The sequence below is a fragment of the Dermochelys coriacea genome, chromosome 2 (assembly GCF_009764565.3).
Source record: "Dermochelys coriacea isolate rDerCor1 chromosome 2, rDerCor1.pri.v4, whole genome shotgun sequence".
NCBI lineage: Eukaryota > Metazoa > Chordata > Testudines > Dermochelyidae > Dermochelys > Dermochelys coriacea.
The window spans coordinates 25,409,233-25,435,356 of record NC_050069.1 but is presented as its reverse complement, the minus strand read 5'-3'; the positions used below and the strand labels follow the sequence as shown (position 1 = coordinate 25,435,356).

General features: G+C 42.2%; 1 protein-coding gene across 1 annotated transcript in view; it reads left to right on the top strand.

Moving 5' to 3' along the window:
- The window catches only part of DEPTOR (DEP domain containing MTOR interacting protein), a 138,205-nt gene that overhangs the window by 46,544 nt on the left and 65,537 nt on the right, over positions 1–26,124 (top strand). The window contains 4 exon segments of the mRNA XM_043507402.1: positions 4,022–4,041; positions 4,044–4,079; positions 4,082–4,192; positions 8,663–8,786. Of these exon segments, the coding sequence (XP_043363337.1) occupies positions 4,022–4,041; positions 4,044–4,079; positions 4,082–4,192; positions 8,663–8,786 (291 nt within the window).

Genomic DNA, 26,124 nt, shown 5'->3' with positions numbered 1-26,124 from the left:
CCTGTGGAGAGAAAGCAAAGTGCAGATGCTGGCCTTTTAAGCAGTCTGGCTTGCTGGGGATATAACTGTATCGGCAGGGAGATGTGCATCTGGAAAAACCCTGGTCAGGAGGGAGAGAGATGCAGTTTTCTACCCAAGAGAGCTGACAGCTGAAAAGTTGGGAGCCTAGAGCAGGTGCTCTTGAGGGATCATAGAGAGGGGGAATACAGGTGCAGTTGCCGTGAACTGTGACAACCTCAGAAAGGATAATTTCCCTAATAGAAAACTTATTAGACAAATGCCACTAGGAGTGGTTTCTTCCCAGGGAGTTAGTGACTAGTTTTTGGATTCTCAACCAAAAAGCTCAATTTTTCCTTTAAGTAATGCTAATTATGATTGCTCTGCCAGTCCATGTTTTGCCTGGTAAGGAAATGACAGATTGTTCTGGATTAGCATAAAACAGACAAATGTGCAAGCAAAGACCTATACATGCAAATATGTAAATGTTAAATACAGTGTATATTTGCTGGAAGCTTGAATATGATAAATGCATACACGTGAATTTCAATGGGCTGAATATAGTATATGCTTTTTACTGTACTGTTAGTTTCAGAGACCGGTGGAAATGCTCTCACATTTTTCTTCAAATAGGGCAGAATGTGGCCCCCAGTACAAAATGTCCTTGATGCCATCTTGAGTAATATGAGGAATTACATTTGTGTGATACTCTAATACTGTGAGGAAGACTGGTTTCTTGCGGTAGTTATAGTTGAGTTGTGAAGTATCGGTGGCTAGACAGTAGGCGACTCTTCGATCACTCTTCAAAGGCCTCTGGAAACAAGATTCGCCCACCTTCATTAAGTTTTATGAGTGAGCTTTGCTTTGTGCATCAAACCTGTTTCTAAGTAGGTCTTGAGCAATTCTTTTTTTAGCTACTTAGCTAGAGAAACCATGCTTGTGTTCTTGATCCACAGGGCTGAACACTGAAACCTTTTCAGAATGCCAGAGTCCAAACATCTGCTCTGTGTAATTAAAAATAGATGCAGTAAATGTATATGGGGCTTATACATCATGATTAACACTAGGTCTTTTTTAAAAATGTCTTTATTTTGTTCTATTCAGTTAGGAGCATATAGCGGGTTCAGAGTAGTGGGCTAGCCCTGTGGCCTAATGGTAGTGCTATACGTTGCTGTGCAGGAGGGTTGGGTTTCCTTTCTGGTGTCACACCTCAAGCCTGTTAGGCCCAGAAGTAGTGCAAATAATTTCCCCACCCCCACCTTGGGAAAGGAGAGGTTTGAGACACTTGTTACATAATGTAATGTCTGGAATAACAGTTATTTCCCATTTGATACTTGTGGGTAAATGCTGACTCTTGCTTGATACTAGTGCCTTTTTAACTCATATCAACACCTTATGTAGGTGCAAAGAATTGTCAGAGCCTGATTCTCCTTTTATGCTGGCGTAACTCCATTCATTTACTTTTATACCAATAGAAATGAAAGGTTGATCAAACCCACTCTGTACATATAGATATATTTATGCTGTTTCAGTATTGTACTTTCAGATGACTATGTAGCTTAAAAAATGGACAAAGAACACTGATAAGTTCAGGGTCTTTAAATAAAAAGTGCAGGCTTTTTCTTCCAAGCAAGATGACAGCTGTTACTGCGCAGCTGGAAAGTATCAGAGCTGTAAGCAAAGACATATTTTAGTTTACTGTATTTCACAATGCACAGAAGGCTTATCGTCAGTGGGTTTTGTTTTAAATACTCATTTGATTTCTATGTGGTTTTTAACTTAAAAGTATTCATTTTGATGGTGTTCGTAAAGTTGCCTTTTAAACCATAATATGTACTTGGGGGAGGGGGAGCAATCTAGGATAAATATTGCAAATCAGAAAAGTTGCTTCATTACTATTTGGGATAGTTTTAGGTAAAACCCTTATTTAAGACTTGTCTGTGACCCAGTAATGGCATCAATAACATCTTCAGCTGACTTATTTGCCTTTTGTGGGTTTCAAAAGGAAATAGTGTGAAGCTAAGGCATACTAATACCATACTGAGAGGAAGGATGTACTAGTGGTTAGGGCCCTGCTCTGGTGACCCAGGTTCAATTCTCTCCTTGGCCACAGACTTCCTATGTGACCTTAGACAAGTCATCTAGTCTCTCTGTGCCTCAGTTCTCCATCTATAAATAGGGATAATAGCACTGCCCTACCTCCCAAGGGTATTTTGAGGATAAATACATTGAAGGTTGTGAGGTGCTGCAATATTGGGGACCATATAAATATCTTAGATTAGATTAGTTAGGAATAACTGTTGTTCATATAGCATTGATTTGTACTTGTGCCAATACTTTAAACTGTTCTACCTTTTTATTCTACTTGTTTCCTGAGGACAGCCCCTGTGTGCCTGCACAGAGCCCCACTGAAGTCAATGAGACTATTCTTAGGGTGAAATTTTGGTGCCATTTAAGTAAATGGCAACACTTACATTGATTTCAGTGGAACCAGAATTTCACTCACAGCGCATAAAGTTAAATATGTGTGCAAGTCTTTGCAATAGGAGCCCAAATCCCCCCCCACCCCCTCCCCCCTCGTGACATACTCTATAGAGTGGTTCTTGTGCTTTCTTTATAGTTATGGATAAATGGCACTATTTCACTAGGAGAGTGGTGAAGCACTGGGGTGGGTTACCTAGGGAGGTGGTGGAATCTCCATCCTTAGAGGTTTTTAAGGCCTGGATTGACAAAGCCCTGGCTGGGATGATTTAGTTGGGGTTGGTCCTGTGTTGAGCAGGGTGTTGGACTAGATGACCTCCTGAGGTCTCTTCCAACCCTAATATTCTATGATTCTATAAAAAATGCAATAGTTATCAGTAAAATTATTAATTAAAAGTGAAAAGTAATAATAAGAATGCAGTTAACTTCTACAAAATCTCTGCCTGTTTTGTAATACATAAAATAGATAAACAGATAAATATAAAATAAGCTATCAGTTATGTTAATTTGGGAAAATGACTAATCATAAAGCTACTGACCTTAAAAACCTTTACTTCTTGTGGTCAGTTCAGATACTCTCACGTGGGCTTTTGCCACCCATACTAAGTTTGTAAGAAGCAATTGCTGGGTTTGCTTTCAAAATGGTGGGTGGGATTTTTGCAGCTGTCAGATCTCTGATAATGAAGCTCCTCCATTGCCAGTTGCTGAGATCAATTTCCCATAGAAAAGAAAGTAGCTGCTGTGTGTTAGATAGTGTTGTGTGGAAACTGTTTAGATGCTGACTTCTAAATGGCAAGCCCTGTACCTAGTATGTAGCTTCGAGAAGATGTAGTTCCATAACCAGTGGAAGTTAAAAGGAACGGCACCACAAAAAAACTGCAGCTGAGTCCACCGAGTGGGGTTAACGAATCTTTGGCAGTGGGCTTTCCCAAAATAATGCAGCAATGTCAAGCATATTAAAGGTAATGTGTGAAAATTAGTCTCAGCTCATGCCAAAGTGTTAACGTTTAATTTTATTGACACACTGAGGCATGCGTTCCTGTGTTTAGCAGATTATACTGAGAATTACATCTGCTTCTCCTCCTGTTTGTTTTCCACTGTAACTGAAAATTGTCCATGTGCTGGGTTTAAAATGATCTTTGATATTTTTCTTTCTTTCTTTCTTTCTTTCTTTCTCTTTCTTTTTTTCTTTCTTCTTTCTTTTTTTTTTTTTTTCTTTTCTTTCGTTTCTTTCTTTCTTTCTTTCTTTCTTTCTTTTTCTTTCTTCTTTCTTCTTTCTTTCTTCTTTCTTTCTCTTCTTCTTTCTTCTTCTTTCTTTCTTTCCCAGCTGGAAATGAAAACTGGTCAGTGCCAATTTAGTTTGTATTCTCTGCTTTCACAGAGTGCCACATATAACCCTTATAATTAGGCATTACATTATTGGGGTGTATATGAATTGTGTGGCAGTCAGACCCTAACATGTTACATAGAAAGGAGTCCTTTCCTCCTCTGGGTTATATAGATTCTCTGCAAAGGTTATTAATAATGTGATTGACACACTGAGACTGCATGAAGAAAAGATAATTAAGATCGAAGGCATCATCTCAAGACATATCCAAACTGTTTGTTGCCAAAGAATTGATTGACTGGATGATTGATCACAAAGAGGCCTCAGACAGAGAGACAGCAATTAAACTTGTGCAGAAATTATTGAATTGCAGCATTATCCATCATGGTGAGTGAAACAGCAGCAGCCACAATTATTTTAAGTTTTTTTTCTTAATAACTGTGATGCAATTAACGGTAACTCCTGACCTTGCTTCTGCAGCTGAAGAAGGCCCTGATTATTCTGCTGTATGTGGGTGAGACAGGGTTCGGGCATCCCATGGAAAAGGGAGTCCTTACATCTTGTGCCCTGCTTATCTCTGCTCCATGGGGACTCCCGTACATGCCAGTGTACAGAGGTGACTAAATAGAGATGTAAGGGTGGAGCCTTCAGAGCCATGACTACTCAGATCCATTGTCCATTTCCCTCTGTAAAGGGGGATGCAGTTGCTTAGACACACTATTGCCTTAGTGCAGGAGTGGGCAAACTTTTTGGCCCGAGGCCCACATCGGGGTTGCGAAACTGTATGGAGGGCTGGGTAGGGAAGGCTGTGCCTCCTCAAACAGCCTGGCCCGCACCCCCTATCCGCCCCCTCCCAATTATGCCCCCCTCAGAATCCCCAATCCCCCCTGCTCCTTGTCCCCTGACCACCCCTCCTGGGATTCCCCGCCCCAAACCAATACCCAGGACCCCACCCCCTAGCCAACCCCCCTGCTCCCTGTCTCCTGACTGCCCCGACCCCTATCCACACCCCCACCCCAACCGCCCCCGGGACCCCACCCCCTATCCAAACCCCCCTGCTCCCCATCTCCTGACCACCACTCCCTGCCCCCTGACTGCCCTGACTCTTATCCACACCCCCATCCCCTGACAGGCCCCCCGGGACTCGCATGCCTATCCAACCCCCCTGTTCCCCGTCCCTTGACCAACACCCCCCCCGAACTCCACCCCATCCAACGCCGCCCCTGTCCCTGACTGCCCCCAGGACTTTCTGCCCCTTATCCAACCCCTGCTCCCCGCCCCCTTACCATGCCGCTCAGAGTGGCAGGAGCTCGCAGCTGCGCGGCCTGGCCAGAGCCAGCTCCGCCACAAAGCACTGGCAGCATGGTAAGCTGAGGCTGCAGGGGAGAGGCCAGGGGCTAGCCATAGTTTGCCCACCTCTGCCTTAGTGGCTAAAGAATGACTGCACCTCTACTGTCCTGCAGCAGACAGGGATTTTGTTGTCTGTTGAACGCCTCTGTGTGCTAACATCTAACTACCTGAACTTGGGGCAGCTGGAGGGGAGGATTTCTCACTTAGTGAATGAAGTGACTGTAATGAAACATATTAGATGCAACATCCTTTCTTTATAAACTGAAGCTGTTCTGTACCTTTTCTCTTGTTCTGTATCATGGTGACCCTGTAGCTTCATTTCTAGAATAATGATGTATTGGAAGTTACATGCATTATTTGTGAAATGTGGACACAAACCACTATCAAATCACAATAGTAACTTTATATACTCATTTTACACCTGTATAAAGTATAGGTGCAAAATGACTACAATGTTCAAGTCGGTGGAGAATCAAGCCCTTTGTTTCAAGTGCACAGTGTTGTCCAGTTAAAAAGTCAACATATGAAATTGCAATTTTCCCATCTCTTCATAACAGGGAATAGAAGAAGTTTTGTAATTGACAAAAGTTGACTTTCTCCAGAGGCACATGTAAGTGCGTGAGCACTGCTGCAACTGTCAGCAATGCATAAACAATACCTTAATTAAAGGGATAAGTATGCAGCTGGAATGTGTGCAACTACTACACGTTCTGCTTGATTCAGAAATTAAAATTCTGGGTCTTTATGGAATCTGGGAATCGAGGTAGATAATTAAAGAAAAGATTACAATTACAATATAATTACAAAGTAATTATAGGGGCTCCTAATGCTGATTGATTTATCCTCTATTGAAGAAATGTCAGTGAATAGTTTACATGGAGGTCAGAGTAACTTAATTTAATTGAGCAATGGAAACTTTATATGTGAAAGCTTGTTTAAATCTTTAACAAAACTTTAAAATGTTTTCCACCTCAGAACATAATCCAAGCTCGCTTCTTCCAGCTAGGTGAGGCAACGAGCAAAGGCAGGAGTCCTTGACAAAAAAATATGTTAAAAAAATTAAGTACTGTCAGGGTTCCTTCCCCACTCTGAACTCTAGGGTACAGATGTGGGGACCCGCATGAAAGACCCCCTAAGCTTATTCTTACCAGCTTAGGTTAAAAACTTCCCCAAGGTACAAACTTTTGCCTGGTCCTTGAACTGTATGCTGCCACCACCAAGCGTTTTTTAAACAAAGAACAGGGTAAGAGACCACTTAGAGACGTCTTTCCCCCCAAATATCCTCCCAAGCCGTACACCCCCCCTTTCCAGGGGAGGCTTGAGAATAATATCCTAACCAATTGGTTACAAAATCATCAAAGACCCAAACCCCTGGATCTTGGAACAATGGAAAAATCAGTCAGGTTCTTAAAAAAAGGTTTTATTTAAAAAAAAAAAAAGAAAGGTAAAAATCATCTCTGTAAAATCAGGACGGAAAATACTTTACAGGGTATTCAGATTCAAAACACAGAGGATCCCCCTCTGGGCAAAACCTTAAAGTTACAGAAAACAGGAATAAACCTCCCTCTTAACACAGGGAAAATTCACATAAAACAAAAGATAAATTAATCCGCCTTGCCTGTCTTACCTATACTGGTTGCAATATTGGAGACTTGGATTAGGATGGGTTGGGGAAGATGGATTTCTGTCTGGCCTCTCTGTCCCAAGAGAGAACAACCATGTAAACAAAGAGCACAAACAAAAGCCTTCCTCCCTCTCCCCGCCCCCCGCCAAAGATTTGAAAGTATCTTATTCCCTTATTGGTCCTTTGGGTCATGTGCCAGCCAGGTTAGCTGAGCTTCTTAACCCTTTACAGGTAACAGGATGTTGCCTCTGGCCAGGAGGGATTTTATAGCACTGTATACATAAAGGTGGTTACCCTTCCCTTTATATTTAGGACAAGTACAAAATTGATATTTTCAAGGATTTTCATTCATTGGTTTCAAAGTTAGTGTTATTGCTGTTTCAAGAATGCTCTAATGTAGGATAAGTTCAGATAGCCTAGTAAGCCAGGTTCCATAGGAGTTTCTTATGCCACCAGCTGTAAGTTAACACGGTAATGTAATGTTTAATGCTCTTGCTCTAGTGCCATATGGGGTGGAGTATGAGCCTGTGCATGCTGACTGAGAGTTCTGTGGTGATAATAGCTTGATTGGAATGTCCCCCACTTTATTCTGTCTTAGTTGGAGCTCATTTCAGACCACCCTCTCCAATTTAACAAGACTTTCATCAACTGTTCCCCTAAAAACGTTTTCCAGCTCTCAATACATTCCCCATTGCCTTTCCCACTCCCCAGGTGGCATGGCAGAGCAATTTGAGAAGTGGAGAATGAAGGTCATACAGTGAAACTTAGACCTTATTATGTGTCTTTGCAGCAAGTCTCGGGTTTGCTTGATCCAGCCCTGGATTAATGCAAATGAAAGTAATGGATTAACCAATCCTTAAATTTACTGATTCAGGGTTTTTAAGAAACACCTGATTTAATCATAGAATCATAGAAGATTAGGGTTGGAAGAGACCTCAGGAGGTCATCTAGTCCAACCCCCTACTCAAAGCAGGACCAACACTAACACCAACTAAATCATCCCAGCCAGGGCTTTGTCAAGCTGGGCCTTAAAAACCTCTAAGGATGGAGAAACCACCACCTCCCTAGGTAACCCATTTCAGTGCTTCACCACCACCCACCTAGTGAAATAGGCCTCCCCTCCAGATACCAGCATTGTAACTTGAGACCATTGCTCCTTGTTCTGTCATCTGCCACCACAGAGAACAGCCTATCTCCATCCTCTTTGGAACCCCCCTTCAGATATTTGAAGGCTGCTATCAAATCCCCCCTCACTCTTCTCTTGTGCAACAAGGACACACTACTGACTCATATCCAGCTTCTCATCCACTGTAATCCCCATGTCCTTTTCAGCAGAACTACTGCTTAGCCAGTCGGTCCCCAGCCTATAGTGGTGCATGGGATTCTTCCATCCTAAGTGCAGGACTCTGCACTTGTCCTTTTTGAACCTCATCGGATTTCTTTTGGCCCAACTCTCCAATTTGTCAAGGTCACTCTGGACCCTATCGCTACCCTCCATTGTATCTACCTCTCCCCTGAGAGTAGTGGCATCCGTAAACTTGCTGAGGGTGCAAAATCACAAGGTTTTACCAGATAAGTGTCTTTTGCTATGCATTGCTATTGCAGCATCCATTGAAATGAATGGCTGGCAGGCTCCAAAAGATTAGAGATTCTATTCAGATAATTATCTAAAAGTTTGGATTCCAAAAGATACCACTCAGCCTTTCATGTGTAGGGTCATATTTGTACAATAAACAATTTTGGGGTGGAGGAGGCAGGACTATGCTCTGCATATGCCTCTTCTGTTTTTAAGTTCACTAGTGATGATTGGTATCTTGTTCTGATTGTGTTAGGTCTTCAACATAAGTGTGATCATTTCTGATGTCACTTATTTTATGTTTCAGTTTGTGATGAGCATAAGGAATTCAAGGATGTCAAACTTTTCTACCGCTTTAGGAAAGATGATGGAACATTCCCACTGGATAACGAGGTGAAGGTGTTCATGAGAGGACAGAGGCTATATGAAAAGTATGTTGCATCCAAAACCATAGCATGTTGACAGTATTAGCTTCCTTGTAACATCTTGTTTCACATTAGATTGCAAATCCTCCTGTCTTGAATTGTAAATGCTTGAATAGTTCCCAATATGATGAGGCTCCAATTCTCACTGGAGCCTTTGCACACTATCACATAATAAATAATAATGGCTGATTTGGCATTTAAAAGTGTAAACCTGGGTCTTAAAACTGTCAGATTGTTGCCTTAATAGTAGACCTAATTTTAGTTAACAAGAAAAACTAATCTTCACTGAGTCAGCCTCCATTATTTCCACAGAAGAAAGATTATATTAAAACAAGTTACAAAAACAGTCCAGAACATTTAATTAAGAGTTGAAACAGATGGTTACGCTGAGATACTGAATATCCCACTGGATTACTTGGGTCAAATAACTGAGAAGTTTAACCAGATTGTCCACTGTAGAATTAATTTAATTTTCATTCAAGACACAGGAGGTTGTAACATAGTAGTTTCAGGCAGAATGAATAAAATGTTGACATTGACTGTGCAAAAGTGCTAACAGATGTATTATTTATTAAGATGCTTGAAGTAGTATTCCAGACTGGCTCTAGCTTTCAGGCAATACACATGTGATTACCTAAGGCAGCAAGGTCCAGATCCTCAGAAGTATTTAACAGGTTTCAGAGTAGCAGCCGTGCTAGTCTGTATTCGCAAAAAAGAAAAGGAGTACTTGTGGCACTTTAGAGACTAACAAATTTATTTGAGCATAAGCTTTCGTGAGCTGAAGTGAGCTGTAGCTCACGAAAGCTTATGCTCAAATAAATTTGTTAGTCTCTAAGGTGCCACAAGTACTCCTTTTCTTTTTTTCAGAAGTATTTAGGCACTCAATTGCAATGAGAGTTAGGTGCCTAGATACCTTTAAGGAACAAGCATACAGCAGCCATATGAGCCACTGAGTTCACTTTGTTTGGATCAATATGGTTTCCCTGTTAGAATAAAGTTTTAAATGAAAAGTTCATACAGAGAAAGCTATTAAAGGCAAGAATAAAAACTCCATTAGCATAAACCCCATTCCAGCAACTCCATCTGTACTTAGTGCCCAAGGGGCCAAAAAATCTCCAAATAGCTGTCCCTCCTTCTGCTTGGCCTGGAGAGAAAGAAGGCAGTGGAGGAGTAGTGGGATGCACCCAAAGGAAGAGGCAAATGATCAACAAGGAAGGGAGAACCTGCCAAATCTTCAGTGGGAGGTTAACTTTGCTGCCATGCAGAAGGGAGAGTAGCTGGCAACTCCTCTGAAGCACTTACTTGCCCTACAGTTTGTATCAGAACAGTCATCCTCAGGAGTAGTGCATGCTGGGTAGCAGTTTATGCCAGCAGCTAACACTGTAAATGGACAGACACCTTAAAGGTATTAGAGGGGAAGTGCGACTAGGAACTTGGTCAAGAGAGATGCAGAGCCACCAGGGAACTGGGGAGGGTGTAGCGGGTGAGAGCAATATGGTCTTTGCATCAGCTGTGAGCCAGAGGTAAGGCTGGAGACATTTCATAGCTGCATGCACATGCAGGGTTGGGTGAGGGGAACAATTTGGGGTGCAGCCTGTAAACAAGCCTTATGCTTTGTCATCTATGCACCATGCGGTGCTAATATAAAATGTTGTGGAGTTGTCCTGTTTATCCTATTTAGTGAAGGACTTTTGACTATGAATGTCTTCCTTTTATTGCTTTTTGGCAAAACTTCTTTGACATACAGAAGCCAGAACACAAAAGTCTTTGATTTTTAATTGAAAGAAGAAGCAAATTACAGGGCAAACTCTATTTTGAATACAGTAATTGACCACTTGAGATTGTTTTCTCAGATAGAGGAGAACTGAGATTTCACTGTTGTGGATTTAGAAGTTGCAACTTGGATCTTAGCCTTGGAACTCAGGAAAACAGTGGAATACAGACACCTCAGAAGCTCACATTTTTATTCTATTTCTTTAACGCCTTGTAGAAGGCAGCAGAAACAGCTAATAAAAACATTTATGTGAATTATTTTTAGGATCATAGTTGGTAGAGTTGGGAAAGATCCAGAATCCATCCCTTGGCAAGGTTTCTTTTCTTTACTCCCTTAAAAAACAAGTCATGCAGTGGCCTAGACACTTCAGAACCAAATGAAGGCATCAGAATAAATAAAAAATGCTTCCATGAAGCATGCACCAATGCAATCACATTGTACTAGTTACCCTTCACCCATCTACCAAATCCCTCTCCCCTGCCCCATCTGGCATCACTCGTCATTTTTTGCTTATTCCTAGATTGTGAATGTTCAGGGCAGAGACCACAGGTTAGAGTCTCAGCTGGTGCAAAATCAATGGAGCGATGCTGATTTGTACCAGTTTAGGATCTGGCCCCATGTCTTGTATGTGCTCTGTAAATCACCTAGTGCATTACAAGCACTGAATAATAGTTAAATAATGAATAATAAAGGACAGCACTCAGTCCCCTGATGGAAAAGCAAATCAGTTACCAAACCAACACAACTCTTAATCATCACCAAAAGGCCTAACAGTATGATGTGATGTTCTTCACAGAAACAGTGCTTTGTCGTTAGGTTCCAATTATATTCTCTGGACTCTTTTTAGATTTAGAAAATATGCAGGAAAGCACACTGGTTAGAAAAAAGGTTCATATTTGCAAACTCGAGTATCTCAGGTTAGGCACCATAAATTTATTTAGGTTCTTTAAATACAATTTGTGGTGCCTCTATTTAATCAACAGAGTTTGAAAATTTTGGCCTAAGCTTCTTGGTCCGTTGTTCAACAACAAAGCAATGTGCTTTGATTCACCATCATTAGAAATAATTTTTCTAATTATCTAATGATCAAAAAGGAAAGATGTGAATTGTACTGTTTAAGGGAGAAATATGATTAAGCAGATTTTTTTTTTTTCTGAACAGTGATCCAAAATTTCTGATTTAGCAAAATGCCTTAGTGCCTCTGTCCTGTATAGGATGGCCAACTTTCTACTCGCACAAAACCAAACACCCTTGCCCTGCCCCCTGCCCTGCCCCTCACCCGAGGCCCCACCCCTGCCCCGCCCCTTCTCCGAGGCCCTGCCCCTTCTCACTCCATCCCCCCGTCACTCGCTTTCCCCATCCTCACTCACTCACTTTTTTTCACTGGGCTGGGGCGGGAGGTTGGGGTGCAGGAGGGATAAGGGCTCCAGCTGGGGATGCAGGCTCCTGGGTGGGGCTGGGGATGAGAGGTTTGGGGTGCAGGAGGGTGCTCTGGGCTGGGACCAAGAGGTTCAGAGGGCGGGAGGGGGATAAGGGCTGGGCTTGGGGCTCGGGGGGGGGGGAAGGGTGCAAGCTCCGGGTGATGCTTACCTCAAGCAGCTCCCGGAAGCAATGGCATGTCCCCCCTCCGGCTCCTAAACGGAGGCATGGCCAGGTGGCTCTGGGCATTGCCCTGTCCCCTGTAGCTCCCATTGGCCACAGTTCCCAGCCAATGGGAGCTGCAGAGCTGATGCTTGGGGCGGGAGCAGCGTGTGGAACCCCCGGGCTGCCCCTACGTGTAGGAGCCAGATGGGTGGACATCCCGCTGCTTCCAGGAGCCATGTAGACTCAAGGAAGGCAGGGAGCCTGCCTTAGCCCTGCTGCGCTGCCAACCAGACTTTTAATGGCCCGGTCAGTGGTGCTGACCAGAGCTACCAGGGTGCCTTTTCGACAGGGTGTTCCAGTCGAAAACTGGGCACCTGGCACCCTAGTCTTGTGTCATGGCTTGACAAAGACTGTTTTACTGCAGTATAATGTCTAAGCCTTTTCTGTAGAATACTTCCTGGCAATGGCAACTATTTCTTACTTGCTGTCGGAAAAAAAACAGGTGGTACCTTATTTCTGGAGGGAATGGCTTAGCAGTTGGCATCAGTTTTGCGGTGCCTATATTCGCTGGTCCCAGATTTGAATCTTGGCAGAGCTAGCTCAGCCCTTTAGATAAGCAGATATACTTACAGTTGGTTGTGTGGGCTGTTTCACCAAGGGCCTAGCTGGTCTGCATGATCCGAGTCCTAGGTCCTGTGGCACTTCTTGTAAGAGTCTAGGTTTGCTTTTTCTTTTTCTTCCTCTTCTGTCTGCTGTGTACTAGCTGCCACTCTCCACCCCAAAGACATATATGCTTCATTGGTGATATGTTCATAAAGTGCTTGTGATGAGAGGTGCTGTAAAATAATGTGTGCCTATTGAAGTTCTAGAGTTGTAGAGGTATTATAAGTACCTAGATGTAGAGTATATCTATATAGAGAGAGTGTATGTATATATAATAGTTGTGTATTATAGGCATTTCCATACTGCAGCCTTATTATACAAATAAGGACATGCATGAGTTGAAAGGCTGATGATGAGTGTTTTGTCATATTTAAAAGACAGAATTGTCAAACTACCAGAAGAAGGATTAAACTGAAATATAGAACAGTCATGTGTAAATGCTGCTTCTCTCCTCACTTATATCATATATAAGTTTTCAAAGATTGCTGAACTCAATGCCTGTGACAATTTAAAATAAACTGGACAACACACTAGAAAATATATTATAAGGAACAGTCCTGCATTGGTTGGGGGCATGGACTAGATAACATCACCTCATAGGTCTTCTCTACCTGAAAGGTTCACCATACCACTCCTTACCATGTGCATCATTTGCACGCTAACATGCCAGTTCAGATTTGAAAATGTGTGATCTGTGAAAAGCAATAGATACAGCTGTTTACATTCAGTGCGAGTAATAATTTCTGCATGAATCAGTGGCAGAATTTTATTTTGATGTAAACTGAAGAATACAAGCTGAGATTTTAAGTTTTAGAAGTTGCTAAGCACCTAAGCACCTATAAGTCTCATTTGATACACTTTACATTCAAAAGCAACAGTATTGTTACCAGTGTAAACAGAGTTCTGTGACTGAAGCAAACTTTTTTTATACAGCTCTGCTTACACTGCTGGAGAAATACTTATACTGAGGTGGCTGAAGGAAGAATATTGTTTGACTCACTGATGAGAACTCCTGCCATATAGCACTTATGTAGAGGATATAAGGTTTCTTACTATTGCCAGTATTTCATACCTTTTATCAAAATGCCTGCAATTCTTACTTCAAAGTGGTGAAGCAATGCTAAATATTGACCTAAGAAAGTTAATCTGAATCCTGCACTGTGACCGGGGTCCTAGAGGGGGCCAGCTATGGTCACTCTATTGGGGTGAACTGCAAAGAATGGGGCAGCCAAACCCCCAAAAGCTGGTGGATATTCCAATACACCTCTACCCCGATATAACGCGGTCTGCAGGAGCCAAAAAATTGTACCACATTATATGTGAAACCCTGTTGTATCGAACTTGCTTTGGCCCCCCTGCTCTTTGGCCCCTGACCACCCCCTCCAGAGACCACCCCGTCCCTAATCACCCCCAGGACTCCACCCCTACCCAACCCTCCTGCTCCCTGTCCCTGACTGCCCTGACCCCTATCCACACCCCTGCCCCCTGACAGGCACTCACTGGCACCGGCGGGAAGTGGAGCAATGTGGCCCCAGCCCGCTCCACTCTGCCAGCTCTCAGCCGTGGTGCTCTGCTTCCCTCTGCCAGTGAGTGCAGGGAGGTTGGGGAAAGGACGCCCCCTGCACTCACCGGCGTTGGGAAGTGCAGCGCCACGGCTGGGAGCTGGCAGAATGGAGTGGGCTGGAGCCGGGCTGCTCCACTTCCGCTGCTGCCGGTGGGTGTGGGGAGGGATCCCTTTCCCCAAGCCCCCTCTTCCGAGCAACATGGCTGGGGCCGGGGCGAGGGAAGCAGAGCGGGCTGCTCCCAGCCCCCGGCTAATCCCCCGGGCCACTCTGGGCCTGCAGGGTGACCAAAAGTGCCCCCCACAGCTCCTGCCTCCAAGACCGGGGGGGGGGGGTTGGAGGCCTGTTTTACTGCGTTGTATGTAAACCTGTGTTATACTGGGTCGCGTTATATCGGGGTAGAGGTGTACTTAGATTCACTAAGCCAGCATAAACCAGTTTCTTTATTACCTTACTGGTTACTCAGAAGTCTAAACAACACAGTTCCCTTAAAGTGATCCAGCCTCAGGCCTCCATCCAGGTACTCACGTCAAATATGATGAAAATTTTTGTAAATCTTATTTCATCATATAAAAGAAAAGGGTCTACCAATCCCAAAGGATTGGACACATTACCTCCCAGATTAACAAATGTTTCAGATCTTACCCAAATACACACTACAGCCAATTCTTATTAACGAAACTAAAATGTATTAAAAAACAAAAGAGAGAGATTATGGTTAGAAGATCAATATACATACAGACATGAGTTCAATTCATTTAGGTGCAGATTCATAGCAGAGATAGTGAGCTTCGTAGGTGCAAAGAGTTTTTTCAGAAATAGTTCATAGTGTATAGTCCAATGTCCAAATATCATATTCAGGGCATACCAGCGTAACTGGGACCTCAGTCTTGCAACTCATACTTCTCTGATGAAGTTTAAATAGATCTCAGATGACAGAATCAGGACCCAAGGATCTTTTATCTTTTATATAATTTCATATCTTTTGAGAAGTTGGAATTCCTCAGGGAACAAAAGGTAATTAGGATGACTTTGAAGGAGGTCCATCACTGGTACTTAGCTATATGAATTAACAGAAGGCTATTTGCTTGTTCCTTCACAATTCACAGTACATTTCAAAGAGAGATGAATACTGAGATATCCTGTGTTTACAATTAATTTACGTGATAGGATATTCTTTTGACCTCTGAATTATCAGAATACAGCATAACAGGGACTGTTATTACATTGTCTCCCCTACTTATACATATGTAAATACACAAAAACAAACATTATCTCCCCACATGTCTTCTGTGGGTTTATTTTGCAGGATGTTTACCCTTTCTAGCCATTTTAGCCACACACAAATTTATTATACTGTCTTAAAAATCAGTGTCAAAGATCTGTTGGTATTTGGTTAACCTTCATGTAGCTAGTTGGATTTACTGCATTGAAATATTATTCTCTCCTCCTCCCTCCCTCCCTCTGTTGAATGAGAGCACCATTAATATTCAGAATCCAGAACAGCTTGTGCTTGCCAAAAAATATCTCCTGTCATCACATGCAGATTTGTCCCTTCAGTGGATTATTTATGAGGAACATGAATTAAGACAATAAGCAAGTTGCTGCATGAACAACAAAATTGATTAGTTCAGCAAGAAGATTTCAAGATGTTTCTTATTCTGTCAATCTTTTGATTTAAGATGAATACCTCCTATATCTGACACAGAAGCACTGAGAGCTGATCCCTCAATCCTTAGAAGGAAATGGAATAAATTTCATCCTTTATGAGCACATATATCTGGATGAGAACAAAAGGACTCATTATTCACTATTGGTTATTTGCTAGCCATTCATTGCTTTCTTGTTTACAAAGTTCCAGTCATCCAAGGGAGCAGAAACAATTTAATGAGTCTGAAGTGACCAATCTTACACGAGAAATAATAGAATATTGGAAGAAAATAACGGACAGTGCTGAAGTTTATCTGCACAAAGTCTTTGGACAATTATAGTGAATAATAATGTGTCAGATTTAATGACCATTCATGAACAATTTACCAACAGAAAAAAAGGTCTAAATTCGTCATAAAACATAAACACACCAAATTATTCGGCCAGCTCTACTGAAGAACTCAAGACTGGGAGTCTCATAGACTTTCAGAAGGGAACATCATGATCATCTAGTCTGACCTCCTGCACATTGCAGGCCACAGAACCTCACCCACTCCTGAAATAGACCCCTAACCTCTAGCTGAGTTACTTTAAAGGCTTCAAGTTACAGAGAATTCACCATTTACACTTGTGTAAACCTGCAAGTGATCCATGCTCCATGCTGCAGAGGAAGGCAACCCACACCTCTCCCCCTCCCCACAAGCTCTCAGCCAATTTGACCTCAACCAATCTGACCTCAACCAATCAGCTGTTCAGCAGTGGGCAGGAGGTCCTGGGAGGAGGGGTCAGAGCAGGGAAAGGAAGAGGCAGAATGAGGGTGGGGCTTTGGGGAAGGAGCAGAGTGGGGGCAGCACGGAGGGAGGTGGAACACCCACCCAGAAAAATGAAATTCGGTGCCTGTGAGTTAGACCCTGAGCATGATACCTGGAAAACAATTCTCAGACAATTCCCATCTAGCAGTGTGGGATTTTTGCTACTGGCAGTCACTGATGGGCCACATGCCATAGTAGGCAGCCCCATCATACATTCCCCTCCATAAACTTATCAAGCTCAGTCTTGAAGCCAGTTAGGCTTTTTGCCCCCACTGCTCCTCTGATGGTTAGAAACCTTCCTCTAATTTCAAGCCTAAACTTGTTGATGGCCAGTTTATATCCATTTGTTCTTGTGTCCACAATGGTGCTTAACTTTAATAACTCTTCTCTCTCCCTGGTACAGTATTTATTCCCCTGATGTATTTATTGAGATCAATCATATTCCTCCTCAGCCTTCTTTTGGTTATGCTAAACAAGCTAAGCTCTTTGAGTCTCCTCTCCTAAGTTAGGTTTTCTATTCCTCGGATCATTCTAGTAGCCCTCCTCTGTACCTGTTCCATTTTGAATTAATCTTTTCTTCAACATGGGATACCAGAATTGCACACAGTAATGCAGATGAGGTCTCACCAGTGCCTTGTGTAATGATATTAACACTTCCCTGTCTCTCTTGGAAATACCTCACATGATGCATCCTAGGACTACATTAGCTTTTTTCATGGCCTTATCACATTGACAGCTCATAGTCATCCTGTGATCAACCAGTACACCCGGGTCTTTATCCTCCTCTGTCATGTCCAACTGATAAGTCCTCAGCTTAGAGCAAAAATTCTTGTTGTTAGTCCCTAAATGCATGACCTTGCACTTTGCACTGTAAAATTTCATCCCATTTCTATTACTCCAGTTTACAAGGTCATCCAGATCTTCTTGTATAATATTCCGGTCCTCCTCCATATTGGCTATACCTCCCAACTTTGTGTCATCTGCAAATTTTATTAGCACACTCTCACTTTTTGTGACAAGGTCACTATAAAAATGTTAAATAAGATTTGTCCCAAGACCGATCCCTGAGGAACTCCACTAGTAACCTCCCTCCGGCCTGACAATCCATCTTTCAATATGACCCATTGTAGTCTCTACTTCAGCCAGTTCCTTATCCACCTTTCAGTTCTCATATTAATCCTCATCTTCTTCAATTTAACTAACAATTTCCCATGTGGAACTCTATCAAATGCCTTACTGAAATCCAGGTAGATTAGATCTACTGCATTTCCTTTGTCTAAAAAATGAGTTATCTTCTCAAAGAAGGAGATCAGGTTTGTCTGGCACAATCTATCTTTTATAAAATCATATTGTATTTTATCCCAATTATAGTTCACTTCTATATCCTTAACTGCTTTCTCTTTCAAAATGTGTTCCAATACCTTGCATGCAACTGAGGTCAAACTAACAGGCATGCAGTTTCCTGGATCACTTTTTTTCCCTTTCTTAAAAATAGGAACAGTATTAGTAATCCTCCACTCATAGGGTATGACCTCTGAATTTTCAGATTAATTAAAAATGCTTGCTATTGGTCTTGCAATTTCATGTGCCAGTTCCTTTAATATTCTTGGATAGAGATTTGACTTCCACCTTGGATGTGGTAATTTCTACCTCCATATCCTCATTGCCATTAGCCTTCCTGCCATGACCCCTTAGATCTTCATTAGCCTCATTAAAAACTGAAGCAAAGTATTTGTTTAGGTGTTTGGGCCATGCCTAGATAACCTTCAATATCCACCCCATCCTCAATGATTAGTGGTCCCACTTCTTCTTTGTTGTTTTCTTCTTAGTTACATGGCTATAGAACCTTTTACTGTTGGTTTTAATTCCCTTTGCAAGGTCTAACTCGGCTTGGCTTTTGGCAGTTCTCACTTTATCCTTTTATCACTTTCTGACCACCAAGAGGTAGCATTCCTTGCTGATCCCTCCCATCTTCTATTCCTTGTAGGCTTTCTGCTTTGAGATGCTTGCTCATCCAACTTGGTCTGCAACCCTTCCCTACAATTTTTTCCCCCCTTGCTGGGGGTGCAGGCTTCAGATAGCTTCTGCAACTTTCACTTAAAGTAATTCCAGGCCTCCTCCACATTCAGATTCTTGAATTCTTCAGTCCAGTCCACTTCCCTAACTGATTTCCTTAACTTATTAAAGTTAGCTCTTTTGAAATCAAAGATCCTGTTGCAAGGCTATTTTTGTTTATCCTTCCATTTAGTTTTATAGAATCATAGAAGATTAGGGTTGGAAGAGACCTCAGGAGGTCATCTAGTCCAGCCACTGCTCAAAGTAGGATCAGACCCAAGTAAATCATCCCAGCCAGGGGTTTGTCAAGCCAGGCCTTTAAAACCTCTAAGGCTGGATCCAGGAGTTTAAACTGGATTAACTCATGATCAGTCAAACAAAGGTTGTCCTCTCCACCCAGCTCTTCTATGAGGTCCTCACTACTCACCAATACCAAATCTCTATCATATTCTTCCTTATTTGTCTCTTTATACATAAGAATGGCCATACTGGGTCAGACCATCTGGCCCACTGGTCTTCCACATTGGCCAATGCCAGATGCTTCAGAGAGAATGAACAGAACAGGCAATCAGTGAGTGATCCATCCCCTTTCATTCATTCCCAGCTTTTGGCAATCAGAGGCTAGGGACACCCAGAGCATGGAATTGCATCTCTGACCATCTTGGCTAATAGCCAATTGATGGACCTATCCACCATGAACTCATCTAATTCTTTTTTAAATCCCTATATAGATTTGGCCTTCACAACATCTTCTGGCAATGAGTTCTACAGATTGACTCTGCATTGTGTGAAAAAGTCCTTCCGTTTGTTTTAAATCTGCTGCCTATTAAGACTCCTGGTTCTTGTGTTATGTGAAGGAGTAAATAACACTTCCTTGCGGATGATACTAAACTGGGAGGAGTGGTAGATACGCTGGAGGGGAGGGATAGGATACAGAAGGACCTAGACAAATTGGAGGATTGGGCCAAAAGAAATCTAATGAGGTTCAATAAGGATAAATGCAGGGTCCTGCACTTAGGATGGAAGAATCCAATGCACCGCTACAGACTAGGGACCGAATGGCTCGGCAGCAGTTCTGCGGAAAAGGACCTAGGGGTGACAGTGGACGAGAAGCTGGATATGAGTCAGCAGTGTGCCCTTGTTGCCAAGAAGGCCAATGGCATTTTGGGATGTATAAGTAGGGGCATAGCGAGCAGATCGAGGGACGTGATCGTTCCCCTCTATTCGGCACTGGTGAGGCCTCATCTGGAGTACTGTGTCCAGTTTTGGGCCCCACACTACAGGAAGGATGTGGATAAATTGGAAAGAGTACAGCGAAGGGCAACAAAAATGATTAGGGGTCTAGAGCACATGACTTATGAGGAGAGGCTGAGGGAGCGGGATTGTTTAGTCTGCAGAAGAGAAGAATGAGGGGGGATTTGATAGCTGCTTTCAACTACCTGAAAGGGGGTTTCAAAGAGGATGGCTCTAGACTGTTCTCAATGGTAGCAGATGACAGAACAAGGAGTAATGGTCTCAAGTTACAATGGGGGAGGTTTAGATTGGATATTAGGAAAAACTTTTTCACTAAGAGGGTGGTGAAACACTGGAATGCGTTACCTAGGGAGGTGGTAGAATCTCCTTCCTTAGAGGTTTTTAAGGTCAGGCTTGACAAAGCCCTGGCTGGGATGATTTAACTGGGACTTGGTCCTGCTTTGAGCAGGGGGTTGGACTAGATGACCTTCTGGGGTCCCTTCCAACCCTGATATTCTATGATTCTATGATTCTATGATTCTTATTCACTTGCTCCACATCATTCACAATTTTATAGACCTGTATCATATTTCCTTTTAGTCGTCTCTTTTCCAAGATGAATAGTTCCAGTATTTTTAATCTCGCCTCTTACAGAAGCTGTTCCCTTAATCACTTTTATTGCCCTTCTCTATACCTTTTCCAATTCCAATATCTTTTCTGAGATGAGGTGACCAGACCTGCATGCAGTATTCAAGGTGTGGGTGTACCATTGATTTATATAGTGGCATTTTGATATTTTCTTTCTTATTATCAATCCCTTTCCTAATGGTTCCTCATGTTCTGTTAGCTTTTTTTGCCTACACTGCACTTTGAGCAGATGTTTTCAGAGAACTATCCACAGTGACTCCAAGATCTCTTGCTTGAGGGGTAGCAGCTAAGTTAGAGCCCACAATTTTATATGTATAGTTGGGATTATGTTTTCCAGCGTGCATTACTTTGCATTTATCAACATTGAATTTCATCTGCCATTTTGTTACCAAGTCACCCAATTTTGTGAGATTCCTTTATAATACTTCACAGTCTGCTTTGGACTTAACTATCTTGAGTAATTTAGTATTGTCTGCAAACTTTGCCACCTCACTGTTTACCTCTTTTTCCAGATCATTTATGAGTATGGTGAAGAGCACAGGTCCAAGTACAGATCCCAAGGGGAACCCGCTATTTCTCTCTCTGCACTGTGAAAACTGTCCATTTATTCTTACCCTTTGTTTCCTGTCTTTTAACCAGTTACTGCTCCATGAGAGGACCTTCCCTTTTATCCCATGACTTCTTTGCTTAAGAGCCTTTGGAGAGGGACCTTGTCAAAAACTTCCTGAAAGTCCAAGTATATTATATCAACTGGATCACCCTTCTCCACATACTTGTTGACGCTAACATATAATTCTAATAGATTGGTGAGGCATGATTTCCCTTTACAAAAGTCATGTTGACTCATACCCCACATATTGTGTTCATCTATCAGTCTGATAATTCTGTTCTTTACTATAGTTTCAGTTTGTCTGGTACTGAATTTAGACTTACTGACTGGTAATTGCCAGGATTACCTTTGGAGCCATTTTTAAACATTGGCACCACATTAGCTTTCTGCCAGTCATCTGGTAAAGAACATGATTTAAGTGATAGATTACATACTACAGTTAGTAGTTCTACAATTTCATATATTAGTTCCTTCAGACCTTGGGTGAATACCGTCTGGTCCTGGTGACTTATTACTGTTTAATTTATCAGTTTGTTCCAAAACCTCCTCTATTGACACCTCAATCTGGGACAATTCAACAGATTTGTCATCTAAAAAGAATGGTTCAGGTGTGGGAATTTACCTCACATCCTTTGCAGTGAAGATGGAGGTAAAGAATTCATTTAGCTTCTCTGCGACGGCCTTGTCTTTCTCAAGTGCTCCTTTAGTACCTCGATCATTCAGTGGCTTCACTACTTGTTTGGCAAGCTTCCTGCTTCTGATGTATTTAAAAAAAATTACTGATAGTGCTTGTGCCTTTTGCTAGCTGCTCTTCAAATTCTTTTTTGGCCTGCCGATTTATACTTTTACACTTGAGTTGCCAGAATTTATGCTCCTTTCTATTTTCCTCTGTAGGATTTGGACTTGCAATTTTTAAAAGATGTCTTTTTGTCTCTAACCTCCTTTAACCTATTTTAAATTTGTCTGATAAAGGTCTATATCCTCAGCTGCTGTAAACTGGTTTAGTTCTGTTAAAGTCAGAGGACTTACGGTGACTTACACCAGCTGACAATCTTATTTCTGAATTTGTTAAACTGTCAGTTTGTCATGTCTGCTTGTTCACAAATTTGAATCCTTAGCAGTTCTATTCTGGGCTCAGAGAGAACGGTGTGAAATATTAAGCTGAGTGTTTTTCACTTGATATTTTTCCAGATTCTTTTGTGTCCCTGTAAATTCAGTCATTAGCATCTCTTTTGCAAGGACATTTCTGTCTGCCTCTTTAATCAGCTAGACACAGTAATTATATATATATGTAAAACCAAGAATTTCTGTTTGGTTCCTGCAGAGCCTGGGCAACCAGTTCTCATGCAACAGCTGGTTTGAAAAGGCTTGGTTGCTTGTTTTGTGTGTGTGTGTGTGTTTGATATATATAGGCTTAGCAAGGCATCGTTGAAGATGCTCCTTCACAGCTCCTTCTGTACTGGATGTAGCCAGACTATATGTTCAGGAGCTAAAACTTGCTTACCTGTATTTTAAAAAGAAAAGAAAAAAAACTCTGAAAGGAAGAATAAGGACTATGCAAATGTACAAGTCGTCTGGATGCTCTGCATCTTATTCCTTGTGTTGTATTGTTACTGCTGTGACAGAGTGCACCCCTATATTCACCCTCTATATACTATTGTCATAATCTTTTTACAAAATATGCCTTGTAAGGTATTATTTGAAAACTAATAACTTACTGGTCAATAATATGACGGTAAAACATATGTAACAACATTATATGTGAACTTATAAGCGTAAGGTGAAATCATGACTGAAGTGCATTTACTAGACAAGTCTGGGGAGTGGGTAAACCGGTTTCTCAAAGTCAAAGGACAAGTTTCAGAGTAGCAGCCATGTTAGTCTGTATTTGCAAAAAGAAAAGGAGTACTTGTGGCACCTTAGAGACTAACAAATTTATTAGAGCATAAGCTTTCGTGAGCTACAGCTCACTTCATCAGATGCATCCGATGAAGTGAGCTGTAGCTCACGAAAGCTTATGCTCTAATAAATTTGTTAGTCTCTAAGGTGCCACAAGTACTCCTTTTCTTAAAGGACAAGTTGACACCTCGCCAGGTGTCATCAAAGTTGATGGGCCATCATCTATCAAGGGACTTTCTTCGGCAAGGAAAGGAGGCAGGAACAAACAGATCTGCATCTTAATAAACAACTTAGCAACTCCCCCCTCACCAGACTCCATGTCTCCTTACTTTCAACTGAAAAAAAACTTTATCAGGGGGTCTGAGCTATCAAAGTGAGGGGCAATCAAGTTATCTCTGGTTTCAGAGTAGCAGCCGTGTTAGTCTGTATTCGCAAAAAGAAAAGGAGTACTTGTGGCACCTTAGAGACTAACAAATTTATTAGAGCATAAGCTTTCGTGAGCTACAGCTCCCTTATCTCTCTGTGTCAATCTCCCTCCTTACACCTAAGAAGATAAAAGAAATAGCCATTGTACTTTGGGGGAGGAGTACTTTTGGACCTGAAGATTTTGATCAGTAATGTTGTTAGAAGGATGTGATAAGGACTTTACTTTGAATCAAGTATAGTTCGTTAAGTTAGGCACTAGGAAGCATTTTATCTTCATTTTTCTTGTAACCATTTCTAACTTCTATGCTTCGTTACTTGTACTTACTTCAAACCTATCTCTTTGTAGTTAAATAAACTTGTTTTATGCTTTAATTGAAACTAATCCTGTGCATTTAAATTAAATTGTCCGGGTAACTCCATTTAAGGTGACAAGCTGTTGTGTATTGGTCCCTTAAAGGGACAATGGACCTAATATCTCTGGCTATCCAAGAGAGGGCTGGATGGTACAGAACATACATTGTTGGGGGAAAATCCAGGACTGAGAGCTTGTTGAGGTCACCCTTCAGAAGTAACCAAGGCTGGTAAAAGCCAGAGGGTAAGCCAAATGCAGCTGGCAGGCTGCAGTTACACATAGTCACTCAGTAGCACCTGCATGCCGGTGGCTGTTTGTGAGCGATCTAGATTGGGAGGTTCAGCAGCAAGGCATTGCAGGGCATGCCAGATTACAGGGCTGATAATGACACAGCCCCTCACTGGTATGGATTGCACCCCGGAATATCACACCTGCTTTTGGATTTGTCCCTGAATTCAGCTAAGATTTTTGGGTCAGTTCTTACTCAGTTCAAAAGGTTTGGCAGGAGCAAAAGAAAACGTGTAACAGTTCACTTTATCTACCACCAGTTCACAACTGTGACCATGTAGTTTGACACTGGTCTTGACCTATAACTTGGCTGACTGGTAGTCTGACCAACTGATTAAGGGTTTCAGCTAACTCCCGTTCAAGTCAGTAGGATAAATCCTTTAGACTTGAAATAGTAGGATCAGGTCTATCTGACCAATTACTTAAACCATTGTCATTTTTAAATGAGCCTTTGCTGTATCTTCCTACAACATCACTTTCTGATGCCCCCATTCATTAATTCTAAACATCTCCCTAGATGAAGTGATGTTAATATATAATATGGTGTCCTTCCAACACAAGTGTTATCAGGGGTGCTGGAATGGAGGGGGGCAGAGGGCCATGGCCCCATCACTTTTACTGGCTGTAAGGGTGAGCAATGGGTGGGATGGGGTGGAGAGGAGTGAGTGGGGAGCGGTGTCTTGGGGAGAAGGGGCAGCCCCTTCCACATGGTATCAGAGCTCAGCTTATTTACCAAGTTAGACCTAGTTATTTGAAGGGAGTATAAAATCAGTAACATCAATATATATCTAATGTATAGTTGTGCCCCTTCAGATTAGCTAGAAATGAAATTGTTTTGTTTTTAAAAGATCTTCTATGGGTTTAGCTTCATGTCATTTAACATTTGAAAATGATCCATGGTAATTGCAGTTGGAATTTATGCATGCAAGAAGTCAGTGGAAAAGAGAGGTGGTGATCATATGCAGATTTCCATTCTTCATGGGTTACAAAGACTCAGAACTTACAAAACTCGAGGGACAGGTGCTCAATTTCTTCTGCTGAGATGAACTCTAGATGCTTTAGCAATTTAAAAGTAAGCTCATGTACATTTATACCACATTCTGATTTGTGACAAGAAGGGCAAAAAGCTTAAGCGGTTCCAGGATAATTGTGTTGTAACATCTCCAATTGGCTGGTTGTAGAATGATTTGGGAGGATTGTTATGCTGATCCTGAGAAATTCTGCACACACTTAGCTTGGTCCTTGAAAACTAGGCCACAGTCCCCTTAAAGATCATGCAGTTATCAGGCAGTCCATGCTGCAATGCAGACAGGCAGAAATAGAGCTAAGGATGAATGAAGTGCTATTATCCCCTTGTTACGTAAGGGGATCTGAGGCCCAGAGAGACTAAGGCTCACATCCTCAAAGGGGTGCTTAGCTCCCATTCATTTCTATGGAAGTTAGGTGCTTACCTTTGAGAATCTGGGCCTAAGTGACTTGCCCAAATTCACAGGAAGTCTGTGGGAGAGCAGGGAATTGAATCCAATACCAAGGCTGCACCCTAACCACTGGGCTATCCTTCCTTCCCAACTTACTAGACAGTTGTACAAAAAGGTATAGGGATTGTTTTTAAAGGGTGCCTGGGGTCTACACTGCAGTAAAATAACCCGCAGTACCAAGTCATGTAGACATTTTTGCCATGTAGACATTTGGGCTTTGGTTCTGAGATCCATGTCCGTTTTGGGGTGTCAGACCTGGGCTTCAGCCCGAGCCTGAATGCTGCAGTTTTTAACCCCTTAGCCTGAGCTC